Below are 21,032 nucleotides of genomic sequence, written 5' to 3' on the forward strand. Positions count from 1 at the left end.
AATGTACCAAATGTTGGTTCAACTACCCCCTGTAATTTCTCTGGTCCTGGTCTGCCCTTCAGACCTGACTACCCTGGATCTGACTTTCCTCCGGAAGCCATTGTCTGAGCCAACAGTCTGAGTTACTTAAACTTCATTAGCATCCCTTTCTCTTTCAACTCAAACACATTTGGATCAGGAAGAGACTGTGAGCCAAAGCCTCCGTGCCAGGGATCCATGAGATGGGTTGACACAGAAGTTATTGGAGTCATCACTACGACTTGGGGGCTCTGCATTTGATAGCTTGGATATTGGCACCGAAGTATCTCTTTCATCTTCAGTTAGGAGGCCTCCAGAGCCGATTACAGTTTCAGCTTTTGAGAGGGTCTTGGCTATACCAAAGAATAAGGCATTTCTTCTAGCTTGGTTACATTCAAACCCCAACTTCCAATCACTCTGTCAGGCAGGGGCAGTCTGTACTGCAAGCTTCTGAGACTCCATGCTGTATTTGCTCAAAATCTGATTCGGAACCTTCTAATCTTCCACCAGAACCGGTTCAGAAGAAACAGATGTGCAAGTGAAAGCACATAGACTCCTGTCCTGAGTCTTTCTCTGAAGACACAGATTTGGATGAAAGTGAAAGCTTCCCTAGATATCTCTTTTGAAGATGTCACCTTTGTCGAGATCTTTGAGTTGATGAAACTGAGAGGAGGATGGTCCACTGAGGACCCTTCATCTGATGAATCATGTTCTTGAAAGCCTTTGGTTCCGGCTCAGTGTTGTCCTGGGTAGTACCACACATTGACCTCTTTATTGATATAATGGCTCAGCAGGTAAGGAAGGAGCCTGATTTGGTGGAACCAATTCCCAAGAAATCTGACCGGATATTGGCAGCCCCAAAAGACAGGAGGCATTGTAGCAAAGGTGCACTGGTGGCTGCTATGGTGGTAGTAGCAAACACTAAAAAGGAATTGTCGGAAGAAAGTTCCTCTGTCAATCCCCCTAACAGGGACTCTAGGACTATGGACAGGTTTGGGAAATGGACATATGCTTCAGAGACTTTTGCATTCCGAGTGCTGAATTATTTGGCCCGTGTTAGTAGATTCCATAGAAACTTGACCAAAGAGATTTCCAAGTGTCTCTTTGGTATTCTGCCTGCAGATGTTCAAAAGACAGTGGACTTCCAGCTTTCTGCCCCCCCAATCCACTTCCAATGTAGTCATGCAACTGCTTTCCAGTGCAATCAATGACATGGATAGGGTGGCAGGCACCGGTATCACCATGCTTCTGTATGCCTGGATGCATCTTTGTGATTTCTCGGATGGCTGTAAGATATCCTTCGTTAGTACCCCACTTTGATGTTGCAACTCTTTTAGGACCCAAGGTAAAAGACACACTAACTAGGAGTCAACAAGATAGTAAAATTCTCTCTGCAGTGGGAATAAGTTTTTTCACTCCACAAAGAACCTTTTCTAGGAATCAGAGGGCTGGAATGAAGATGTGTTTTCTGCAAGTCAGAGTTTTGATCAGGGCATTCCTGGGGATAGACCTTCTGATGACAGAAGAGGAGGTAACTCTAACTGACATTGCCCTAGAGGCAGAGATGAACCACAAAACCAGGGCTTTTGTGGTCTGTTCTCTGAGAAGCCCTTTCACTGCTACTGAAGGGTTGCTTGACAGCTGCAGGTAGCTGGGGGGGGGGGTGCTTTTCCATGTAACAGATTCTTTTGTGCTAAATATAATTTCTAAAGGCTACTTAGTTTACTTTTCCCTTCCTCCAATAAAAAAGATGAAAGTTCCCAATGTTCCACCCAGTCAGTGGGAACCCACAGCAGCAGAAGTTTCCGGTAGGAAAAAAAAAAAGTCGTCCAACCAGTCCCAAAGACCAGATAGTTCTGAGTCTATTAGAGATTTTATTTTTAGTACCCAAGAAAACAGGGAACCTCAGAAACTGGATCTGAAGTATTGAGGTAGAGTAGAGGGAATTACGGGCAGGAGAGGAGTCAGAGCCCTGGATCAGAAGCTTCAGAATCGGTGCCGAGGTCGGATCTGACAAACATGTTGAACCAGATGAAAATCAGACAACCTGGATCTATGATTATTGTAAGTACATAACTTTCATTAACAGCCCTTAATGTGAATGGAAAATGATCATAGGCAGTTACCCTGCTATCTTCAACCCCCCCCCCCCCCCAAAAAAAAAAAAAAAAAAAAAACACTAGACAAACTAGTAGATATAAAAATTAACAAACTGGGTAAGCCCGATCAATTTGTATTTGCTTTTTTCTGACTTCTCTGGAAAGGCAGAAGGTAGAATGTTGCCAGCCTGCGATCAGCAGTTGATCCACAAACCAAACAGAAGAGGTGGACCAAGTGTTTTATTTTATTATTCGGATCCATTTTTTATATGGACTAGCTGTGAACATTGTATTGGCTGGCCTTCATGACAACTGTGATGTACTCTTGTGATGAGTGTAGTTACACAACTTTTAAAAGTTAATGGATGTTGTTGCCAGCTTTATGGTCTAGAGGGATGGAGCTCTCAGTGTGTCCCTGGTGACCCAAGTTAGATTAGTGGACCTAGGAGCCAGCTTTATGGTGTAGAGGAATGGAGCTCTTACTATGGCCCTAGACCTGAGTTAGATTAGTGGACCTAGGATCCATCTTTGTGGTGTAGAGGGATGGAGCTCTCACTGTGGCCCTAGACCCGAGTTAGATTAGTGGACCTAGGATCCATCTTTGTGGTGTAGAGGGATGGAGTTCTCACTGTGGCCCTGGTGACCTGAGTTAGGCTAGTGAACCTAGGAGCCAGAGGAGTTGGCCAGGGAAGATGGGACTGAGTGTCTAGCAGTCATCATGCTCATTATTTGCAGGAGTGTTACTGGGTTAGCCTGGAATAAGAGATGCCATTATATAGTGGTTGGGCATTCTGCGCTGTTATAGTAGGCACCAGAGACATCAACCTGTCAAACATGACCCTGAAGCACTGAATGGTGAAACGCACTTGTGGGTGTGTGACCCTTATGTGTCAGATGCTGCATGATACTTTCTGGGGGTTGCAGCAGTTGAGCAAGGCATAAAAAAATGACAACCCCCCCCCCCCCCCATCACCACCATGTGACTGCAAGTTGTACTGGTTGCTTTTGAGATAAAGGAACAACTGGGTTAGAGAAGTGGTTGTGGGAACGGAATGTTTTAATGGTTTTGTAATGTGCCCTGGATTGCAATATGAACTCCTGCAATGTTACTGTGAAACACCTTTATTGGAAATAGTTTTAAAACATAAATGTATTGCTAGTAATGGTTAAGGCGTGGACCTTAAAGAGCTGCACAACATCCTTCCTGTATGTCTGTGACAGAGGGAGTATTTTGCGCAATCTTTTTAACTTTTATTAGTGTATTCGGGTAGACTTTATTTTCTTGTTCAGGAGAGATATGCAAAGGGTTGTCTGTGTTTGGGTATCTGCAAGTGTTTTGAAATGTTTATAGAGAAACTGTGTTGTTTAAGCATTGCCCATAACATGATGACTTAATCATCATCATGTGTTCATCCTGTTGCAGTGAGACGAGTTCTATTTTAGTAAAGAAGTACAGATGGATACACGTTCTATAGTACCCCCAATGCAAAACTGGGATTTGTTAGTTTACTGAATGCTTATTAAATAGTGCAGATGTCTTGTCAGTATTTATGATCTCCAACTTCAAATTAATGTTGTATTTTTGTTTAGAGTTATTTTATAGTTTCACTGTGTAATAGTATGCATTTTGTGCCTTGTGTTAGGAGCAGAAGTTGATGAAGAAGCTAACCTTGAAGAGTTTGAGTATAAGCTGAAAGGGTTAATTGACAGCATGCTGGATAAGAGGTAAGCTTATCTTTTATTTTTGTTAAACATTGACAAAGTGAGGTATGTAAGGATATAATACAAAAGGCAACTTCCAGATGGGTCCCTGTCTGGTAGTACTTCTCTGAAAGGCAGTGTTCAGCATTTTTTCAGCAGAATTCCATGTTGGGGAATTCTGCATTCTCATACTCTCGTGACACACGTGACGTGTGCAATGTCACAGCACCCATGCTCTTATGACGTGTGTGATGTCACAGCACGCATGCTTTCATGACGTGTGTGATGTCACAGCACGCATGCTCTCGTGACTCACATGATGTCACAGCATGCATGCTCTACTGCCATACTCAGTCACATTTCAGTCCTTTCTTTTCAGTAGTAAGGTTTTTGTTCACATAGCTAAGCGTGTTAGTGTTGTTGTGGTCATCAAATTTCCAGCCAAGCCGAGACACCTGTTTGGTGCTATTTGAAGGTGGTTGCTTCATAGAGCTGCTGTGTACAGCTAAAGATTGAAGTAATTAAAATCACAATGAAAAATTATTTTTTCTGTTTACAGTAGTGCTAAGGTATATTTTGGCTTATGATGGAATAAATTAAATACATGTTTGGAATATAAGTATTGCAAATAATTTGCAAAATGCAGAATGATGGTTTTGTCATTATGCTGCCTGTCACTGGAGACATTAAACAGTCCTCTAGTTTTGGAGCTACATAAATTGAACTATGGAACTTTGATGGAATGTTTAAAATGTATTGGAGAAGACTTGGTATAGGAATATTGGAAAAAAGAGGAGCTCTTGCACAACCAGCAGGTAACTTTGAGCCTGTGAGGCAGTAAGTGTTCAAGGCTCAAGATAAGAGACTGAAATGGCAAGCCAAGTTGACTGGATAATACATTGTGTGAGTTAAAGTGAGGCTAAGAAAGTGAAATATAAGACCGGGTGGTGTTAAGGTAGTAAGGAAGGCAAAGATTTGAGGAAAATGCATAAAAGAAAAGTCAGCAGAGAAGACTAGGTTTACAAAAGAACCTTAGGAATATCACTTTTGATACATTTACGTTAGGAATATCAGGTTTTATATAGTTACATTTGCCAGAACAGGAGCTCAAATATGGAAAACTAGAACGTTTTCATTTTTTATGTGGAAAAGATATTGTGGAAATTCTGACAGCTAGGCTATAGACTGTTGGTAACAGGAAGATTTATGGTATGACACTGCAGAACCAAATTAGATTTGTGGGATTAATGAGAGAGAGCAAACTGAGAAAATTGAAATTCTAAGCTGTTGTTCATCATATTGATCACTTATTCTGCCAAGGACTGGACAGCCAAACAGCTTCCAGAATTTCAGGACACATTCCACATGCCCAAACCATCAGTCAGCTCGAGATGAGTTGATTTAAAAAGACAGGTTTGGGCACCAAGCCCTTCAGAGCGCTATTCCTGTGCTGGGCCGCTAAATTCCCTTTGGGGAAACACCTTCCACATTTAAAAATTGTTTGCTTTATTGTTTTTTTTTTTTTATTTTTATTAACGGACTGTTAAGTGACTTATTTGTAATTTTAAATGGGAGCGCACTTTATTCTTATCAGTTTAAAAGTTATTTTACATAATTGAAGACCATTTTTTTGTGGAAAAATTGTTAATTTTACTTCTTGGGGGTGACCGTGTTTTATGCTGCTTTTTTGTGTGAAAAAGTGACTTAAAATTTCTACCAGCTGTCGATGCTTGTTTTCCCTGGGAAAGTATAATAGAAACTGAAAACTTTTAATACTTCTACTACACAGAGAGCAAGCGAAAGAGAAGTGCTTTCATTTCTTGATTTGATTTTAAATTCATATTAATTCATATTAACAGTCTGTATCTGCTTTAGTTAAGGTCTTTAAGCCTAAGTGAGTGGTTCCAATACTAGCTGTACTGCATTTTTGCGGTTTTAAGTGGTCTGGTCTAACTGTTATTGAGACTTGGTTTCATTCTTGTTTACTGAGTGTATGTTAGGCTCATTCAGGACTTCTCTTTGCATTGGGGTAGTTCCAGGCGAGCCAGCTCAGAGCTAATGGTCTAATTGTTTTCCTCTTGCACGCACCCTGTTGTAGGTGTGTTCTTAAACTTAGTGTATCTCTTGTTGCGTGCCCCTTATGGTAATTTAACATCATCATTCTTTCCTTCTCTGAATTTATTGGCTGCTGACCAAAAGCACATACATATCATTTTGCAGAGTGTCTCCCCAAACTACTCACCACGCTACAAGTCCTCTAATATGAACAAGTGCAGGGCAAACCCCAAAAACAAACCCACACATCCTTCTCAAGTGCATCACATTACTAAGACCGTTCCTCATTTTGGATCTTAGAAATCTCATATTCCTATGTTCCACGTTGAAATGGTCTGAACCGCATTCAGTGTTAGAAATTTTTTTAAATTGTATACATGTTAAATAGTATTGAATCATATTAATTCTTTAAACTAGCAAATGTTAACTATCCTGAGAGCTTCCTAGTTGAAGTTGTTAGTAAGCTGTTACTAGGTGTTCTACATTTTGGCCATTTATTCCACATTATAAGTAATGTTCATCATTTTGAGATGGAAGGTTGAGAGCTATGAACCCACATGGTGGAACCATAATATAAACAAGCCTTATAATAAAAGAAAAATTATTTTAACCAAAAGAAAAAAGAGAATTCCCAGAATGTTACAGCCCTTCTCACACAGATAAACAACTCAGTTTATTAAAATCCACCAAAGCTAAGTTAAAGCTAAAATATCTACCCAAGCCAAAGAACAAGGCATTTTTTTATAAATACTCATTAGCAAATGCACCCAAATGTCATTGTAAAACAGAACTCCAAGCAGTTATAGTTAACCCTCCCCTGCAAGTCATTCAGACTGTGTCCAAGGCAGGTATGAGCCTAACACTGAGCAGCATTCTACCCTCTCCAAGGGTGATGGTGCAATATGAGCAAACATTAGTTGTCATCCTGGAAGGATATGATTGGCAGACCATGCTGCATCACCAAGGATGGCATGCATCAGTACACACTCTAGGCTTTCAGTTATTGGCAAAGACATTAATAGAACTTGTTGGCAGGATAGATTTGTGTCCCAAAGACCCCCCCCCCCAATCTGTGGAATAGATTCCCTCTCCATGTCAAGCAGAGTACCTCTCTAGCCCTCTTTAACAGGAACCTGGACGACTGGATGGGAAATAGAAAGTAACACCCCTGGGATCCCACCTATGTCCCTGCTGGACAGACAAAACAGATGCTGACTTTGTGGGAACATGGGCAAAATTCTTGCCTAGGCTTATAAGGGCCTCCAGGCCAATAGCCTAGTATAATCCTATGAACCTGTTGTCCACCACCATAGTGCCTTTTTTAGACAATGCCAACCTGATGAACCTGTCAACATAACAAAGCAAGTAAAAGACAATATGAAGGTGTTGCTGATTAATGATCGGGGATCTGAGCAAGAAACTCCACTCCCTACCATCCCCTCTCAACCTGGAAGACATTGACACATGGTTTGGAAAGCACTCAGGACTACAATGCCTTCAACATGTTTAGACCAGCTACTTTGCAGGGGTGGGGGAAAGGTGGAGGTATATCAGTGTACATGTAGAGGAGACTCCCATCAAGGCTGGCAAAGCAGCAGGATGCAGTAGAGCTTCATGTCCAAATAACCATCAGAAAGGTCTCGTACAATATATTAGCTAGCTATAGAACTCTCTCTGATAAAAGGAAGTCACATTGCCTGTCTACAGGAGCTAGAATTACTCGGTATTAAACCCATTACCATTTTCCTAGGTAATGTAAACTATCCAACTATAGACTGGGAAACCTACACCACCACTAGTGCACAAGCACCGAGATTCCTGGACTTTCACGATACAAATGCCCTGAAACAATTTAGAGTATCCACTGTGGGAATAACATCTTGAATCTTGTCCTTACTAATATGGAAGCATCTTGCACCATCCCTTGAATATTTTCATCACCCGTTAGGTCTGACTGTAAAGCAGTATCTTTCGAAATAAAACTGAAACCAGAGATCCCTTCCACCCAAGGTACCTTTAGAAATTTCTTTAAGACAAACTATCTACTCTTAAATGATACATTGGCAAGTTTCAAATCCCTACGAGACCCAGTTACCTCAACTGAATATGTAGAAATGTACACCTCCACACTATACCAGTATGTAAACAGCTGCATAGAAGCAGCTGTACAATGTAAGAACAAGTGCTGGACAAACCCCAGATACAAACCCACATGGTGGAGCCATAATATCAACAAGCTGGCCCACAAGGGCACCTAGCCTAGTACTTACCTATGAACTTATAAAGAGGCACCATTTTTTGACTTGACCATGGAACAATCTTTTAGTCCTGTGTTTCATCCTTCTTCCAGCCACAAAAGTTAAGCAAACAGCCTTTGTCACCACAGCAGGCTAGTAATTTGCCTCAGTCACAGGTGGGTGACTCTGCTGTGGCCATAGCCTGTTCATAAGACCTCTCATCTTTTACCTGGTATTCCTCTAGTGTAGCATCTACAGCTGATATGGACCAGGGATTAACCACGTCCTCTGCGGCTGTTGGGGTCTCCTCAGTGAGCAAGGAAGAGCCACTCTTGTTGGTCCTGGGAGAGGAGCAGAGAAAACTTCCCTGTTTGGTCAGAATGTTGTGCACATCCCTGAGAAGCTGCTGCCACCATTAATAACATTGTTGCCCTTTTTCCTGTCAAAAAGAAATGCAAAACTTAACATTTATCGACTCTTTCTTAAATTCCCTTAAGCAGGAGTAGCTTACTGGATCTGACTCTGGGTTTAATTCAGGCTATTTATCCTTATTATAAAATGGTTTCTGGTAATTGAGAATAAAAGAGAGCGAGAGAGAGACTTCTTTTCATGAAATGATTCAGGATTTTGAATCTGAACAGGAAGATGGAGAGACAAACACAGGTTTTCTTCTCAGTTGTCTAATTCAGACTCTGAGGAAAGCTCGATTTCTGATTCTCCTTGTAGGAGTTGATCTTTTTTGGGGCTATCCCCAGAATTTGCCAGTGTTTTCAGTGGGTGAACAATGAGGTTTCTTAGTCTCACAGAAAATACTGTGAGCTGTTACAGAAAGAATTTCCAGATCCTGCACCCATTCCTCCAGTTCTGTCAGTTCTGGAGGGTGTGTGCATCACTGCCTGCAATTTTCCTGGTATTTAGCCTAGCTGCTACAAAGGCAGATAGAATATGTAAAGTTCTTTAATTTTTTTAAGCTTTTATAAATTCATCCCAAACTTGACCCAGCAGCTGTAGCTTTAGTTAATCTTACTGCTGCTAAACATTTTGGTTCATTCTAATCCTACTCTTCCAGGCAAGGATGGTAAGATTATTAAGTATGAAAAAAATGGTTTGAAGGTCATTCATCAAGGTTACAGATGGCATTGGGAGGAAATTCCTCCACCACTAGACCAGACTCGTCTATTTGCCCCTGTCCTTCAACACATGCACGTGAGGGAGTGATAGTGCCAGTTCCTTTTATTCAAGGATGTTTTTAGTGCAAATGAAAGAAAGAAGATGGCTTGGAGACCAATTCTGGATTTTTTTGTAGACCTGTTTGTAATAGTGCCCAGGGTCAGAATGCTGTTGCTTCATAACATATCACCTCTTCTTTATCATTTAAGTTTCCTGGTAACACTAGATTTAAAAGATGCTTATCACATCCCTATTCATCCAGTCTTCATATGTTAAAGTTTTGCATGTCTGGATCATATTATCTTTTCTGTTCCTTATCCTTTGGACTGTCCACTGCACCAGTTATAGCTCATTGCAGGCTGCAAAGTGTCCGCATTTTTTCTAGATTTAGACAACGTACCTTTGCAGAGCCTGTTTCAAAGTGTCTGCAATCTCTTATGGGTGAAGAGGGCTCTTACACAAGCTGGGATTCCAAGAGAAAATTCAAAAGTTGTCTTTGACTACTAAACGCAGGAATGTGTTCCTGGGGTGTCAGCTAGACACCTCAGTTCAAAGAGCTTTACTTCTACAGGAAAAATAGATCTATATCTGGATTTATTTCTACAGTTTTCCTCTCAGACTTTGGTCTTTGCTAGGGAATACCACAGGATTTTAGGTCTCATGGCATCTGTGATTCTCATGATAACCCTTGCAAGACTTTACAGAGAAATATACAATGGCATCTGAAATCTGTTTGCTCTCAGCACAAACACCCTTTATCTTTTCAAATATCAGTGCTGGGGTTTTGTCAGAAGAGAAATCACTTGGTGGAAACGGCACATTTCCTTAAACCCAGGACTCGCCTTCTTCAGTCAGTCATCACAGACACCTAGGAGTTTGCTTGAGAGCAGTTTCAGGATAGAGTGCAAGGTCTGCGGCACACCAAGGATAGATACAAGCAGGTAAATATAAACAAAACGCTTGCCCTGATCAAGGCACTCAACTGTTTGAATTATATTTGGTCCCCTGGACCTCTTCAAGTTGTTAGAGACGATACCATACTAGTTGTACATCAACAAGCAAGGGGGAACCAGGTTGTACCCCCTTTTCAGACTAGCCATGTTAGCTGGGGATATAGCGTCACAGCACAGTCTCACTCAAAAGTGATGGCTTTGCTTCCTCGAAAGGTCCTTTTCTTGATGGTTTATTTTCAGTGTCTTTTTTTTTTGCAAGAGTTGCCTGTAAGAGAATTTCTTGGAGTTCTAGGGTTCATGGCATCCACCATTCTTATGGTTCCTTTTGCCAGGCTGGACATTGTTTGTGATGGCTGAAAAATGTTTAACTTCAACATTGCCATCCCCTGCATCTTTTCCTCCCTGTCTCGCCTTGCCTCAAGCTCGAGTTTCTCTGGTGGGTTCGTCAGATTTCTGTGAATCCTGTCCTGCATTTCCAAGTTCCTCCTCTTATTCAGGATCTGTACGCAGATACTTCCAATCAGGGTTGGGGAGCCTGTTCCAATAACTTCATGGTCCAGGGAGTTTGGTCTTCCCAGCAGAAAGTGGGCCATAACAATGTAAAAGATGAGATGATTGTAGCTCTTCATGCTTTGCATTCCCTTTGGGGTCCAGGTCCTCTGAAAAATTTCACAGATAGCAGCATGGCTGTGTATTACATAAACAAACAAGGCAATACAAAATCTTGCCTTCTTTACAGGCTAGCTCTTCATGCTTGACATACATTTTGTTGGTGACCCACTTTGGCCCAGATGACACTGGTTCCCAGTTCTATTTCATTGGGCCAGGGAAATCATCACAAGTTCCGTCAGAGTAGATCTCCTTACACACAACAAAGGATCTCTCCTTTGTCATGTATTCACCATACAAATAACTCTTTGGGTTTGGCTAGAAAGAGTAGCAGGAATAAAAGGAAAGATAGAGGGGAAGTTAATGACCGTACTAGTGACTTACTTACCATCAGCCATCATTCACTGCAAGAACCCGACATCCGTGCTTTTGCCTTTAAAGATTGTCACCTGCTTCAACACACCATCAAACCCTTCATGTATTTTTTGTGTTTTTAGGGCAAAAGCAGTGACATTGTGTTCTTGCAGCAAGGACCTTGATGGATTGAGACCTTAAAAAGCACACCCCAATGTGTGCAGTACTGTTCGTTGGTAGCAATTAGTCCTTGAATACAGAAGTTTCACTTCTACTGTGTTGTGGCCTCCATTCACACTGTTTGTTTCTATCCATTCAGGAAGCTGGGTTTAGCTATTTCTAAGTGAACCATCTCCTCCTGGATTTCTTTTCTTTTTTTTAAGAAAATCCTCCTGGATTTATAAGGCTATTTCCTTTTGCTATTCTTTTCACAATAAGCAGCCTTTTTCCTTCTGTTTGTGCTCATTTTACCAGGGCTGTAGTCTCTTTTGGTGCTTTTTTCAAGGGTCTGGATACTGAATCCATTTTGAAAGCTGCTACTTGCTCGTCTCCACATACATTAACGAAATATTGTAACTTGAATGTAATTTCTAGGGACGGGGCTGGTTCTGCAAGGGCCATTCTACATGGATTTTTAGAGGTTTCTCTGTGGCTACCTCTTACCACCCTGTTCAGTAGCTCTTGTACTCTCCCGGTTGTAAAGAATACTGGAATAGTGATAAGGAAGGACATAGTACAGTTGTGTAAGACCTTACCATAACAGTAGGTGAACCTTCCTTTGAAGGCACTGAGCCGAGGTACCAAAACATCAGTAAAGTTCTTTGCAGCTTTCAGTGGCTCTGGCCTGTGTGCTTTTTGGTTTTGCTAGTTCGTTGTGTGTATTATGTCATAACCGTAGATGTCCTACTTCTCACTCTTTCAGTATTCTGTCCCTCCCTCTTTCACCCTGTTTTTCTCTGCGACTTCCTCTGGCTGAGGGGTCCTTATTTTTCTTTACTTTCTGGATACACATCATTGCTTTTTTTCTTGGGTTGTTATGGTTCTTGTGGGGCCAGTTTAGGCACTTGTATGTCACTTGTATACCCTACACCGTAGATATATTGTGCCTGGAAGGAGCTAAGTCGTTGGTATGCAGGATGGATGGTTGGCTGCCCCCTGCAGCGTGTCACATTTACAACAAATACTGTATCACTCATGCACATAAATTTAAAACAACTCCTCAGAAATCACCTGTACAGCACCTGGAGATGTCACTGTAACCACCCTACTAAAAATTCCTCCCCTCCCTCTCTCCTCCTTTGTTCATTTCCTTCGCTCTCATTCCTCCCGATCACTTTCTTTCCCACATAAATGCTTTCTATCCTAACTTCCTGTTTACCCTACCATACTCTACTACTTCTTTCTATACCCCTCTAATTTACTGTTCCCAGTAACCTGATACTTACTTCTTGTATACCAACTCTGTAGTCTTCTACCGCTCTCTATACCCCTCTAATTAACTTTCCCCTGTAATCTTACACTAATATCCCTCTTCCTTCCTCTACCTGTCTCTTCCTTTCACACTTCTGCTTGTCAGCTAACTTCCATGTCTCATGTACTAGATCACCAGTAATACTTCTTCTGTATCTTTACTACCTTGTTTTGGACCAAATGCTCTTCTGTACTCAACTCCTTAGTTGTAATGCCTCACTCGCAAACATTTCTTCTTGCACTACACTTGGTCATCTGCCTTATTTCCATTTATATCCTTGTCTATAAACTGCTATTAAATTTACACTAGCATAAACTGTACTGTGAATATGTTATTCTGTGCTATGATTCTCTCACTTGCACAACTTGTCCTTTGAATTTTATACTTTTATATATTTTGTAATGTGAAGCTGTGGATCGCAGTTTGGATCTGTGAATTTTTTTACTTGCAAAATTTTGTCCTCTGATTCTAATACTTGTATAATTTGTACTGTGGAGCTTTTCTCCCCGGGCCTCCGCTGAAAAAAGGCACAAGCTGAGATGGACTAATCTGGTCAACAAATGTCAGATAAATAAAGACAAATCAGAAAAAAAAGGTTCTATTGAGAAGTTCAAGAATTTGGAATGAAAATCACTCTAAACTGAGGCTTTATTGTGTGTTTTTAATTTTTTTTTTTATCACATGTAGAAATTAGTTGCTAAACTTTTAAGTGTTGCTTGAGTGATGCTATTGTGAGTAAAAGTGGTATTAAATTTGTTATATCAACTGATAATTTAGACAACCAAAATTTGTTCTGTTTAACTTTCTGTAGAAAGTGTGTGCTTATTGTTGGAATGTTTATCAAATTGAACTGTTTTTTTCTTGATATTTTTTAAGCATTAAGCCTTGTATGTTAATTTTAATTCATTCAGATATTACTGCTAAAGTATTTTTTTCTGTAAGCATTATGCTAAAATGTATATATATTTTTTTTACTGCTCAGTGAAATGTTAAGACCATCAAGAACATCTGTGTTTACTATCTAATTTCAAAGGCTACAATATAAAGTAGTTATCAAACTGATTAAAGCACAAGCCAACTGACATATTAAGATAACAAGCATCAGTCTATGATGAACTATAGCAGCAATATTCAGTATTACACATTTTGTCCATTCTTCCTTTTTTACAAACGTTGCGGTTTATATGTTGCTGTTCATTCATGCAAGTGTAATAAGAATATTTTTGTAGTTCATTGAGAAGTTCATGGATGCAAATGTTAGGGCATTTGCAAAGCTTTTTGCTTATCAACTTTATATGAAAATTATGAATACTGTGTTCTACTGTTGGACTGGTGAAAGCAAGTGATGAGATGAGACAAAAATGAAATGCTGGGTATTGAGTACCATATGAAGAGGTGCTTTTTAATATTACAGATTATGTTGAATTAGAAGGGACAGGCAATGGAATTTAAATATCTGTTAAGTTAGGAGTTTGCTGTACTATGAATAATAGTGGCTAGTTTGTACAGAGAATTGGCTTGTTATTGGATGCATGGTAGATATGAGAATTACAAACTGAGGCTACAAGTGGGTGCAACAAGTATACAAGCTCAAACCTGTATGTAGAAATGGAATACAAGCACAGAATGGAAGTGACTTGAAAAGCAGTACTTTGGCAACAGGGAACAAATGTAGGAATCACTTTTAATAAAGAGTAAAGATAAGAAACTCAGGATATCTTATTCAGGAAGTTGCATATACTTATTTCTAATTGCCGGTCTGCCCTGATAGGTAAATTGACTTGTAAGTATTACAGTGCAAGGAAAGAGAATTGGCTTGGGTGGTGAAAGAGACTATAAGTCATGCTGTTTGTGGTACAGATGGGTACTTGATTTCCCTCTCTAATAATGATGGGCGATATGCAGTGGCAGTATGGAAATGGAATACTAATGACAACAGTTTAGTTATTTATTTGTTTAATTAATTTATTGACATTTGTTTACCAGGAAAATCCGACTGGGTAGAAACCCATTCTCATCAGAAGCCTGGGGATAAAAGCTCCAAATTTTTGCAAAACATTTTAAGAACAATAATATTCCAATCTCCAAAAATAAAACAAAAACATCTGCAGTATAAATAATTATAATAACTTACTGATAATATAAAAACATTGGTAAGAATCGATACAAGTTATATGACCATCATTTAATATTTATAGACATTTTAGACAGTTTGTAGGGAAATTAAGATAAGATAGTCTTATACAAATGGGAATTGCAATGTGAAGAGACGAAAAAACAGACTTATTGTATATTTAGAGAGAAAATCAAGGAAGAGAATTTGATAGAAGTAAGTGAAGAAGGGAAAGTAAGGAGGTATAAAGAATGAAAATGTACTTATCCGCATTTAGAGATATAGACTGGTTTTGAGCAAGAACAGAGAGATATTTTAGCTCTAAAGTCTTTCATAGTGGTTTTAAAAGATGGGAAGTTAGGGTGGGTATTGACCTGACAGATACAGATAAGGAGTTCCAGGCCTTAGCAACCTTCTATAACTGCAGACAATACCCAACAGATTTGCTAGGTTTGTAGACATGAGTTTTTGGTCAGTGGATCACAGTGACTAACTGGGAAGATATTTGCGTAAAATATTTTTTAGTGCTTTACAGGCAGATGGATGCTGGATAATTTTATAGGTGGTAAGAAGCTGTGTATATGTTAGTTGATGGGGCCGTTCTAACCAGTTAAGACTTTTTAGTGCTATACAGTGGTGGTCTCTGAAGGGGGTATTTGCTGCAAATTTAGCAACGTTGTAATAGCATTGTTCATGTTTTTGTGAAGTCTGGAGGTCAGAAAGGATGGGATTGCCATAAGGAAGTTTGGGAGGAGATGAGTAGTGGCAAGAGTAATTTTAGATGTTCATCGTGTTACACTGCTGCAGTCATCACACTTGGGTTATCTGCCATCAGGCGGTCACGCAGATGTTCATCGTGTTACACTGCTGCAGTCATCACACTTGGGTTATCTGCCGTCAGGCGGTCACGCAGTTGGCCAGAGTTCCAACGTCTTGGTCCGGCGTCGGTTGCTGTCGCTTCTTCCCTGACGTCAGTGCGACAGGGGTATAAAAGAGGCAGCTGACGCCATTTTCTTCAGTCTTTCTTGCCGTGCGGTGGCCGAAGCAGAAGCAGTTTGCAAGTGCCGGTCGGCCGACTCCTGAGATTTTCAAATCGAATTTCAGACCGAAGTCTTCAATAAAGCTAAGTACCCCGTTGGGGAACCTTTTCTTGCCTCAGTCCGATGTCAGAAAAAGTTAATAATTGCATTTCTTGTGGGAAGCAAATACCTCATAAGGATTTTCATTCTTATTGTATCCCTTGCCTAAGCCCAGACTACAACGTCACAGGTTGTCGGTTTTGTGCTAGGTTTAACAAAAGAACTATTAAACGTTGGTTTGATTTCGCCCGACATTATTTTGGTAGAAAATTTAATTATACCATGCCGTCGGAGCAACCAACGACCAGGATGCATAAAAAGCGCAAAGATAAGGACAGGCAGCCGAGACCCAAACCAGACACCGAGGCCTCTGCTAGGCCAGTCGCCGGTTCTCCGGTTTTCAGTGAGGCACCTACGAAGCCCTTGACGACCGCTGATTTAGAACCCCAGCCTGCATCCGACTCCCAAGCGGAGATTGCAGGGCCTCCAGAGCCTTTATCTTTAGGCCCTTCCGACTCCATGGCTGATGGGGATTCCAGTGCAGTTGAAAGGCCGTTAGTTGCTGAAGGTGTCTTCAGACCGACTACACTTACTATTAAATCCTTTGCAAAACTGAAAACTTCCATTAAAAGTAAGGAAGCCTGTACAGCAGTCTCCAGTGCAAGGCCCCATGCCTAAGAAACAGATGCTTAAGATGGCTGAAGACTTAATTACCCTAATCGGGGGTTCCCATCCCCCACTTGACAAAAGGCCTAGACAGGAGGAGGACTACGCTTCCTCTGACCAGGTTTCGAAGACTCTGATGCTGAAGAGTCTATTCCTTCAGCATCTCACCCAGAAGACTTCTCTTTTGGGGAAACTTTACATACCATGAGGGTACATTTCCACTGGGAAGGCCAGGATTACTCTGATTCTAAGAAAAGACCCCTTGCTATTCCACCTGTGTTAGACATTGTGGATGATGTTTATTCAGAATCTAGCCTTAACCCAGATTCATTACCTCATGCACCAGCCAAACCAGACAGATACTACAGAGTCCCTGACTCACATAAATTCCTATATAAAAGCTCTGTTGCTGACCCAGAAACCATTTCCCAGGGTCCCAAAGGGGTTAAGGCCTCTATTGCTAAAAATCGTGTACCATCTGAAAGGGATTCTAGAGCACTAGACAGATGGGGAAAGAAAGTATATACGTCAGCTACTCTAGCTATGAGGGCCTTAAATTGCCAGTTTCACATGCTGAAATATCAACAATATTTGATGTCTCAATTAAAACAAAAAATGAGCACACATACAGAGCAGCCTGATTACAAGGAAATGCAAGATTTGTTGCATGCAGCAGAACCAGTGGGAAAACATTCTTTGCAATGTGGATTTGATTCATTGGAAGCTTCTTGCAGAGCAGCTGTAACAGGGTCTGTCATTCGTAGGCATGCTTGGTTAAAAGAACAAACTTTACCTGATCATGTTAAAGCAAAGTTATTGGATGCACCCTTACAGCATGATGTTTTATTTGGTGTGAAAGCAGAAGAGGTTTTAAAGAAAATGGAGGATAAGGCAAAATCTATGCAGATGGTCAAGGATTTTTTTACAGGTCCAACCCCCTCGTTTCAGCAGAAATTAGCCAACCAAAAACTGGTCCTTTCCAACTTCTTACAGACCTCAGAGGGGCAAATACAGACGCCCAAGGGGCAGAGGTCAGCCACAAGGCTCTTACAAGCCACAACAATGGGGTGCCACAACCCAGAAAGGAGGAGAAGACAGGTCTCAAACTATCAGAAGACCATCACAATGACTTACCCCTCAGACTGCCAAGCAAATCACTCTTGGCAGCTCCCTTGGGAGGAAAACTTGCACTTTTTGCAGACAATTGGCACATCATCACAAAAGACAAATGGGTCCTAAATATTGTAACTCAAAGATACAGGTTCCACTTTCACACTTTACCAAGGATAAAAGGAATGCCAAACCTGCCATCAAATCAACGGGCAGAGGCTCAAAGACAAATTACAGTATTCATGGACATGAGAGCCATTCAACAGGTTCCTACACAGGAGCAAGGACAAGGATTTTACTCAAGACTTTTTCTGGTTCCCCAAAAGGACAAAGCCTGGAGACCCATTCTGGACCTTTCAGTTCTAAACACATACCTGGAAGTACCCAAATTCAAGATGCTCACACTGCAGCAACTTCTTCCCATGCTGGGCAAGAAGGCTTGGCTAGTAACGTTGGACCTCAAGGAGGCATACCTGCATGTCCCTATCAGACAAAATTGCAGAAGATACCTCCGATTTATAGCAGGTACAACTCATTACCAATTCTCTGCACTGCCCTTTGGCTTATCTACTGCACCCAGGGTCTTCACAAAATGCCTGGCACCAGTAATTGCATACTGCAGACAGAGGAATCCAGATATATCCATACCTGGATGACTGCCTTATTCAAGCAGACAGTAAGGACACTCTTTTAAAACATCTGGCATTTGTAAAAAACCTACTAAGTTGCCTAGGGTACACAGTAAACTAAAAGAAGTCAAATCTAGTGCCCTCACAAGACATAATATTCCTGGGTGCCAGCTTAAATACAATGGCCCAGATGGCTTATCTCACGCCAGACAAGCAAGGACAACTGACTCAATACTTCAAAATGATGGCAACAAAGACCCAACTCCCTGCAAGAAAAATTCTGCAGGCCTTGGGATTCATGGCATCTTGCATACTACTAATACCATATGCCAAACTGCATATGAAGAAATTACAATGGTACCTGAAAAGCTCAACACAGCCACAGCCTGGAAACAATAATACCACTAATTCCCTGCCTACAACAGGAGTTTCTATGGTGGGCTCAGGCATATCACCTCAACAAGGGTCAGCCTTTCACCTTGCCCACAGCCAGGCAAACAATGACAACAAATGCATCGGATTATGCCTGGGGAGCACACATGGCAGGACAGTGTATTCAGGGCAAATGGTCTGCAGATCAAATGCATCTCCACATCAATCAAAAAGAGATGCTAGCTGTACAAAATGCCCTAACAGCTTTCAAGGACCTCCTACATCCAGGACCACTTCTAATAAAGACTGACAACACCACAGTGATGTGGTACATAAACAAACAAGGGGGCACACATTCCTACCCCCTATGCAGGCAAGCCCCTATGCAGGCAAGCAATGACCTTGTGGAACACAGCACTGACAATTCCTGCCAGGAAAGAAAAATACATTGGCAGACAAACTAAGCAGAATTATCATGGCTCCTCACGAGTGGAATCTAGACCCACAAGTATTCACAATGATAACTGAAAAATGGGGGAGCCCAGACATAGATCTGTTTGCCTCTCCCCAAAACTACCAACTGCGAAAGTTTTGCACAAGGACATACCACACACTAGCTTGGAAAGTGGACGCCCTCTCATTCAGTTGGAAAACACTAACAGTGTATGCCTTTCCTCCACTACCTCTTCTGGCAAAGTTGCTGCTAAAAGCCAGATTAGAGAGGCCACAGATGATACTCATTGCTCCAGACTGGCCACGCCAACACTGGTATGGTATCCAATATTTAGGAACATGGCTCAAGGCCCACCATGGATTTTACCTCAAATTCCTCACCTGCTGACTCAGCAAAACAATCAGATTCTACACAGCCAGCTCAAGACTTTAAATCTGGCTGCATGGCAGATTATATAAACAACCAGTCAATACTTCTCTCTACAGCTGTTATGGATGTCATTCTGGAGGCCAGGAGACCCAGCACCAGGAAAACCTACTCAGACAAATGGAAAAGATTCTGCGCCTGGAACCAGGCTAAAGGCCAAAATCCTCTTGTCCCAAATATTCCTCAGATTCTCCAATATTTAACTGAGATGATGCACAAAGGCCTTTCCTTTTCATCTCTAAAGATCCACCTTTTCATCTCTAAAGATCCACGCTTCAGCTATTTCAGCTCATTACAACACAGATCCTCCTATTTTTTGACATCCATTATTAAGACAGTACCTCAGAGGGGCTAAGAACATAAGACTGCCCCAAAGAGCACCAACACCAACTTGGGACCTCAACTTTGTTTTGGAAAAACTTACACTACCGCCCTTCGAGCCAGCTTTTTCAGCTGATTTACAATTTTTATCATGGAAAACTGCCCTGCTGCTAGTAATAACTTCAGCACGAAGAGTCTCAGAGCTACAGGCCCTAATGGCAATGGAGCCTTTCATCATTTTTCATCAAGACAGAGTCTCTTTATGAACTAACCCTTCCTTTATGTCAAAGGTAGTATACAGTGTGGCTCTAATCCAAACCATTCATTTACCCACCTTTTATCCAAACCCCCAGAATAAAGGGAAAAGGCTCCTACACTCTTTGGACATTCACAGGCAATTACATTTCTACTTGGATAAAACAAAGGTTTTCAGAAAATCTGATCAGCTCTTTGTATCCTATGCTGCAGGATCTCAAGGAAAGCCTATATCAAAACAGACCATTTCAAAATGGATAGGACATTGTATCCGTTTCTGCTACACACACCATGGGAAACCTGTACCTGGTAACATTAGGCCTCATTCCACCAGGGCTACAGCAACATCAGCAGCCTTCCTCAGAGGGGTATCAACCAAGGATATTTTGGAAGCTGCAACTTGGAGTTCAGTGCACACCTTCACCAAGCACTACCACTTACTCTATACTCCAAAACCAGAACTGGCTTTGCCACTGCAGTTTTGCAGGGCCTACTAGCTTCTCCAAACCCTGTTTAGTACCAACCGCCCAGCTTTAGCTTTGGGATTCAACCCAAGTGCGACTGCAGCAGTGTAACACGATGAACATAGTACAGTTTTGTACCTACCATAAATGTAGAGGTTCGAGTGTTCACACTGCTGCAGTCCAGGTTACCCTCCCTCCTTCCCCTCTTCTTACCTGGGTTTTATCTATAGTGCCCTGTTTATACAATCTCTAAGATGTATTTCTATATGGTGTATTTGCTTACAGCTGTAGCTATTGTTTTCTACTTATGTAATTTACTTAGGATTATGTATTGCCTTCCTATTTGGGGGCACCTGACATCTGGGACAATAAAAACTGAAGAAAATGGGGCCGGCTGCCTCTTTTTTATACCCCTGTCGCACTGATGTCAGGGAAGAAGCGACAGCAACCGACGCCGGACCAAGACTTTGGAACTC

At 41.3% G+C, this 21,032-nt stretch overlaps 1 protein-coding gene across 2 annotated transcripts in view; it reads left to right on the plus strand.

Moving 5' to 3' along the window:
- IFRD1 (interferon related developmental regulator 1) overlaps window positions 1–21,032 on the plus strand; it is a 579,560-nt gene that overhangs the window by 186,246 nt on the left and 372,282 nt on the right. For both annotated transcript variants that reach the window (XM_044088679.1, XM_044088680.1), the window contains one exon: window positions 3,761–3,842. In XM_044088679.1, the coding sequence (XP_043944614.1) occupies window positions 3,761–3,842 (82 nt within the window). The remainder of the gene's footprint in view (window positions 1–3,760; window positions 3,843–21,032) is intronic.

This window comes from Protopterus annectens, chromosome 11.part0 (assembly GCF_019279795.1).
Source record: "Protopterus annectens isolate FY-2018-M chromosome 11.part0, PAN1.0, whole genome shotgun sequence".
Taxonomy (NCBI): Eukaryota; Metazoa; Chordata; order Ceratodontiformes; family Protopteridae; genus Protopterus; species Protopterus annectens.